This window comes from Anticarsia gemmatalis, chromosome 6 (genome assembly GCF_050436995.1).
Source record: "Anticarsia gemmatalis isolate Benzon Research Colony breed Stoneville strain chromosome 6, ilAntGemm2 primary, whole genome shotgun sequence".
NCBI lineage: Eukaryota > Metazoa > Arthropoda > Insecta > Lepidoptera > Erebidae > Anticarsia > Anticarsia gemmatalis.
Genome location: NC_134750.1, coordinates 8,200,038 through 8,207,210, shown reverse-complemented (window position 1 = coordinate 8,207,210; position 7,173 = coordinate 8,200,038). Strand labels below are relative to the sequence as shown.

At 35.9% G+C, this 7,173-nt stretch overlaps 1 protein-coding gene across 1 annotated transcript; it reads right to left on the bottom strand.

Annotated features, from left to right (window-relative positions):
• Positions 1-1,118: 1,118 nt before the first annotated feature.
• On the bottom strand, positions 1,119-5,568 carry LOC142973671 (uncharacterized). Its single transcript, XM_076115618.1, has 2 exons — positions 2,557-5,568; positions 1,119-2,175 (listed from the first exon to the last, which is right to left on the bottom strand). Exon 1 carries the CDS (start codon positions 5,149-5,151, stop codon positions 2,623-2,625), a length of 2,529 nt encoding a protein of 842 aa, XP_075971733.1. The 5' UTR covers positions 5,152-5,568; the 3' UTR covers positions 1,119-2,175; positions 2,557-2,622.
• Between the last annotated feature and the right edge of the window lie 1,605 nt (positions 5,569-7,173).

Below are 7,173 nucleotides of genomic sequence, written 5' to 3'. Positions count from 1 at the left end.
ATAAATGTATTAGTTACATACTTTGCCCAATCAATTACGAGATTTTAGTTTCTGTCAAGTTTTTTGACGGGGCTTTTCATTTATACTCATAAAAACTATATTGTGAACAGCGATCAATTAACATTACTTAATATAGCTTAATACAAACAACGGGACTCCATAAAACATATCATCACATTCTTTAGTTCACACATTCACATTATATATCATTAATTAAAATACTTTCGGCACATTCCAGCTATATGTTCCTTTTCATTCGAAAAGCATTTTAAATGGACTTGGTTACACTGGTAAATTTTATTCAAATACTGAAGTTTAAACTTGCGCAGTTAAATTGAGATAATCTAGGTAGTGCAATGTGGGCCAACTATTGATCTCAACGAGAAAGTGCTGGCTCATCAGGATCTGTGAGTGAATTGCTAGAAGATCCTCGTCAATCGATTGAGTTTCCCTTAACGTTATAAACTGACTATCATTCAGTTGCTCCGTGAAATACCGCCGGCGAATCACGCATTTCATTCTATCAACAGTTTTAACTTTACTCATTGGATTATGGTCAAAGGGGGTTTTTATAATTATAACTGGCCTTCTTTTCCTTCGAAAAATAGCACATAATATTCATAAAACGTGTTGTCACAACAGTATTATAAACTAATTTAGGCGGCACGAGTAGAGATTATTACAGAAATGTCAAATGCATACAAGCTACCCCAGTACTTAGGTACCTACCCAAGGAGAATTAATAAAGCCATATTATTTGAAATTGTCCCGACACAGGAGGTAACGCCCTACAGGCAAATAACTGCGTTGGCGGTCCCTTATTTTCCCTGTCAATACAAATATTGAAAAATCATTACCCACGTTCACTTTTTTCTTTTCAAGTGAGCACATTTTTTCTCCAGATGAATCATAAAGAATATTACTTTCGGTTCACTCGTTACATTTTAGTCGACTTATTCTTACTTCGAACAAATGTGTATCTTTGAGACTTTTATTCATATTAACTCCTCAGGTGTGCTCTCAAATCGATGATTAACATTTACGTTTTTTTCTCTTGCTACGTAAAACACAGTGGCAGGTACGTTTGGGTAGGTTCGATGACATTAATGAAAATTAAATTCTCAATCTATTATTTATTCAATCTTTGGCTATCTGTTTGTACATCATAATCTACGATTCACGTAAAAACATATATCTACACATCATTGTCTTCAAAATGTTTATATATCAAGTTACAACCTTAGGTTCCAGAATAATGAATGAAATGTATCATAAGTCTATCAAGTGAAACTCTAAACTTTAACTAAACGTTCAATTAAACAAACTTTAAGCATCCTTTTTATCTTGGTATTAACTCCATAATCGTTTTTTTATCCATTTTATATCGAACGTTTATTTACTTTTAAATATTAGTTAAATATGGGATAAATTAATTTTCAGTTTTTAATACAATGCAGAAATCTATACACATAATAAAACAGTAATTACAAATAATACAGAAAGTATGTGGGCCTTATATTAACAATAATATTACTAAACAAAGGTACTTTTTAATAAATTAACTGAAAAACAAAACAATTGTATATTATATTAATGTTTGATTCTAAGTAATGATTACGAAGATACAAGTCTAAAATAGTATGAAATAAAATATTTTGGCACTTTAGTACAGAGCTCGTTACGCGATAATTGCTTATTATTTTTATAGTTACAAGGTTTACAGGGAAGACATGATCTGCTTTCGCGATTTCTCCGCAAAACATTTTTGGCTACATAGAAATAACCATTCAACCTCCACCTCCTATCGCTGACATCACCCGTTTCGATATGGTGACTTAATGGTATTGCGATATACATATAATAATATGTACAATATACTGTAGCCTAACCACAAAAAGCCCTTAAGTACGGCATATTAGATGAAATGTTAGCTAGGTTAGGTATCTAAAGTAAAATCACAAATCTACTACGAATTTACACAAAAATATGTCTATGTTTACATCTATGGTCATAATAATATGGTCAACGAAACAATATATTTACAATTTAGTCAAAACAACGCATAGTCTCGCTGCCCAGTTAACCAATCTATTTGTACTTATTTCATAAAAAAATATGTACGTCCAATTATATCACAAAACGCCGTCCAGTCCTCGCGCAGCCGACCGCTTCGAACTGTAACAAAAGAGCAAATCTATCTGAAACATTGCTAGCTATTCACCTTATTAGTCCCCAACCCAAACTTGTCGTACATGCTAGACTTGCAATACGTTTTAGCAAATTATATTACTGCAGAGAGCATATTATATTGTGTAGTCATCTAGAGTACCCACTTATTGATTTTTATATGTTTAGACTCTAAAGTAAATGTCATAAACCCAAGATAAATATCAATAGATATAGTATATATCAATAGATAAATACGATCCCATTGCAATTCTTTATTATTCTTTAATCCAATTATTTCCCACTTTTAACTTCCCGAATATTATAGATAGATACAAAATTTATTTTATTTTAGGAAAGTTTCTGATACGTTCTAATATAATGACTTACATTTCTTTCGTGCTACGTCAGGAGAGAATCGTATTCGAAGGGCGTCGGGTCGGCTGCCCGCAGATGTCACCATAACACCCCCCCAGATATATTCGACACTTCTATTTGGTCCTCAACTTCTGTGTCGACGGCGGGCACATTTCTTCTTTTGTATCTCAGTCGAAAACTAATCCACAGTATCAACGACATTAGTATCAGACTAGATACAGCAACTGTACCTATATATTGCGCGTAATTGCTGTCTGCTGACCTGTAGTGGGAGTATTCAGTTTTGTAACTAGGATTGGTAGCGTTCATTTCATACACTGTTACATTCTCTATTTCATTCAAACTCTTGATTGGCACAGCTTGAAACTTAGACTCGGTCGCAAAATTTTCCGCCTTCTTAGTGACATTAAGCGGAGTATTTAAACGTTTTCCGGATCTTGATCTGTTCTTCCGATAAACTTCTGCTACCTCTTTCGCATCTTTTTTGTAATTTCGCGCTGTAACATATGGTTCAATGTCTAAAAATCTATGATCGATATTAAATTGATCATTTTGAATCTTGTTCTGATCAAATATTTTTGAGGATTCTCTAGCTTTGACTATAGCAGTTTCATTCATATAGTCATTGATAGGAATTTTGTTTTCATTTCTTTCATTCCTCATAATTTTCTCTTTAACACCATCAAATAAATTATTTTCTTTTGCTTCCACCTTTGTGAATGTTTTATTTAACTGTAATGGACTAATTACACTTTTTGCGTCATACTTGATCTTACTGTTCCCATGTTTAAAATAAGGTTTTTCTGTTTTGTTATTGAGATAACCATAGTATCGCAGTAATTTGTTAATCATTTCTGTGCTATACAAATTAACTGGCGGTAGACTGTCGCTTATTGTAAACGTTTCAGGAAATGTGCAGTTATATTTAGTTATTTCTGCTTTAGCCTCAGAAGTAGAATAGTAACAACTCTCGCTGCTCGATAAGCTCTTATTCCAGTTCATCCAGTCTTTCAACCATAGCTCAGCACTACAATTTATATTATTTCCATGTAATCGCAAAGTTTTCAACTGTCCCAAATAAAATAACAAATCGTTTCTAATTTCTGACAGGTTGTTCATTCTCAAATCCAAATACTGTAAGTGCGAAAATGCAGCCAACGCTGCTGAATCAGCTAAAAGTTGTCTAGCTAATCCAGGGCTAGACTGAAGATGTAGCATTTGCACGCTCTCCGGCGATGACATTGGAAACGAGCCATCTCGTTCTGGCACCGAGAGGTTTAAGTAACACAGTCTTAGATCCCGCAACGATAACGGTCCATCGAACGTGCTCCATGACAGTGATTGTATTGGGTTATTTGACAAATCTAACATTTCTAATGAAAGCAAGTCATCAAATACGTGATCCTGTATGTACTGTATGTTATTATTTTGTAACATTAATATGCGTAAATTTGGCAAGTTTTTGAAATCAGGAATAGTTAAATTCTTAATCAAGTTGTTATTGATTGATAAATACTTTAACTCGTCTGGTAGACTCTTTGGTACTGAAGTCAAGAAGTTTTTATTCATATTTAAAAACAGGAGCATTTCTAGTCGACCTAGGGAGTCGTCTTCTACCGAAATCACTTTGTTGTCAGAAAAATCTAGTGACTGTAAAAGTGGATAGCTATCGAAGTCTCCACACCGAACAGCTGATATTCTATTTCCAACTAGCGATAAGAAGCGTACTGAGTGTGTGAAAGCTTCCGGGACTTGATACAAGCCAGTTCTTGAGGCGTCTATCTGTTGTAACCTCCGTCCCGTGCCCACTAATAGCTGTGTGTCCAGTTGTGTGATGCCCAGGTGTGGATTATCCGTCAATAGTAACCGTGCCAGATTCGGTAACAACTGCAAAGCTCCCGGTGCTAATTTTCTTAAATTGTTATGCGATACGTCTAAATGTTGCAATAACCAATTATTGAAATAATTTTCATGAATAAATTCAAGATTATTTCTACTTAAATTAAGATGTTGTAGATTTTTAAGAGGTGTAAACACATTCGTTAGGATTGATAAGTTGTTTTCTGACAAGTCCAGGGATTCCAATTTCGATAATCCGGTGAAACTCTCTTCAAATATACTAACAATATTATTTCTACTCAAAATAAGTTTCCGGAGGTTGACAAAGTTATTAAAAAGTCCCTTGGTTATATACTGTAACTTATTGGAGGACAAATCAATCTCTCTCAAATTTTGTCTCTTGATATTGATCCTTATCTGCGTGAAATTGTTATTTATAAATTGAAGCGAGTAGGTGTCCAGCAAAGGTATATCGAAGTAAATAATACTCGCGTTGCACATAGAGTTGTAACGGACATGAACTCCTAACAGTGTCTTATTTACATACGCTTGAGGCCACGCTGACAGCTTTTTATCTTCATTACAACACACTGTTAGTTGACGAAGTACATTAGTGTTCTCTCTCAGGGTAATGTTGTGAGAACATTGTTGACACAAAGTTGCATTTGAGATACACAGGCAGTTGTCGAGGCAGCTTGACGCTAAGTTAGTTACTTGCCACGAAAATATAACCGTTAAAAATAAACATTGTTTTAAAAATGTTGCCATTTCTGACAGTGTTCTTTGGTTCGTCCCAAATTTAAGCCGGCCTAAATATTGAGTGATATTGAAATTTACAAATACGACACATATCCTTTTGTATCACATTTTCACTCGTCAAGTATATTTCGTAGGATTTGAACATCTTGTAAGTTAGCACTCGCACTGGCACTCAGGTCTGCACAATTTTGGTCACATTGCTGTCACTCATAGTAATTAGGAAGTGTTTCAAGTGAAAAGTTAGCAAAGCACGGAGTGGGAGCCACCGAGCACCAACGAGCACCACCGACAGTCACAGAGAGGATGGCACGCGTGCCACGTGACAGCGATACGTGCCGAGTCGTATCGTTTATTGTGTTGTGTTCGTAAGGTGCGAGCTCGGCGCGCGGAGGGGTCGCGCGGCGGTGCTGGCGCCACCGGGTCTGGCCGCGAACTGTGCGAAGCGAGGGCGAGAGGCGCAGCGCCGGCGCTCTGCCGCCGCTTTTACATCCCTCACAACCTCATTTTTATATAGTCAACTGACTTCCACACCACCACTATTTATGTCATACTCGGCGCTCCTTAATACGTTATTTTGAGGACGCGAATATTTGTAAGTGTGTGTTATATTTTTCGGTCGCTCCGTCTGAGATTGCTCCCTGTTGGGCTTTTTCGGCAGGACAGTATGATTTAAGAGACAATTTATTATTGCTCAGTGGCTTAATGCTTTTGAACTTATTTTTAAACCAAGAAGTCTCTATCACTTGAGAATATTTGGAGTCACGATAAATATTACGTACATTATGAGTGATCGACGAATTACGTACTTAAAAAATCATTGACTTCCGTTGAATCGTTTATATACGTCCCTAGTAGACTGATTAGATGCTGAATCAGTCAATAATCTATGATAAAAACCATCATTAAGCTTGTCGATGGCCCTGAAAAGGTTTGACACTTAAGTTCGATATGCGATAAACTAATTCTTTGGTAATATCGTGCCGTCTTTTTATCTTCTCAAGTTAACCATTTTAATTAATTTGTATAAAAATACACAAAACATGTGACTTGAGCGAAGGCCAAAGAATGAAGTAAAGGCGTCAAAGCCTACCTTTTTATTCAACCCTTTATGCGTACTGTTTCGAGCATCTTTACCGGAACGTTCGACTAGCATTTTCATGAATTGCTCCCGCAAGGCTTTCCGAAGGGTCTCTTTATTGCGCTCCTTAATTTGGGTTATTTGAACTTTTCTTGTCCCTTCCTGAATGTCTTGAGGACGAAAACATCGTATTTCAACCACCTTTAATATGTTAGATGTTGGGCGCACCTAATGCCAAATTTATGACTTTTTGTAAACCCGGACTGCTGTATTGTGGAAGTGATGCCAATATTACGAATGTGTAAACCATATTGACATGCTTTGTAAAGGTATGACTTGTTTATTTAATTCACACAATATTTATATTCGGTAAGTAACAGGATTGGTCTTTAGTAAGCAAACCAGAAGATATGAACACCAAAACAAATATTGAAGATGTCTTTATTCTTCCAGTCTAGTGGGTTAATAACATATTTCCATACTGCGGCGCCGCGAATATATCTTCTGTATATTAGGTTATTGCATCCAGAATATTCCCCATCCATTTCTGAGAGCACCTTTCCCGAATACATTTATTAAAGTGACCCTCAGCTTAGAGGCCGCAAGATAAATCATAGTCAGGAAATGGCGGGTTTTCGCGGTAAACCGAATAAAAAGGAAAAATTTCTACAAATATATCGAGTACCATATGTGTACATGGGAACATGTATGATAATACATACATAGCATACCTATGAACATTGTATATACATACGTAGGGTAAACCCAATCACCCGCTTGCACACATGTATGTAACTACAATCTAATTTTAATAACATAGTGAGAAAATTACAAGGACAATTGTCCCAAATCCAAATTGTGCCAAAACCCGCATAACGACGTACTTGGTTCATAACTTGCTACATGTTCATAATCGTATCTAAGTTACGGCAGACTGTGTGACATTACTTAGC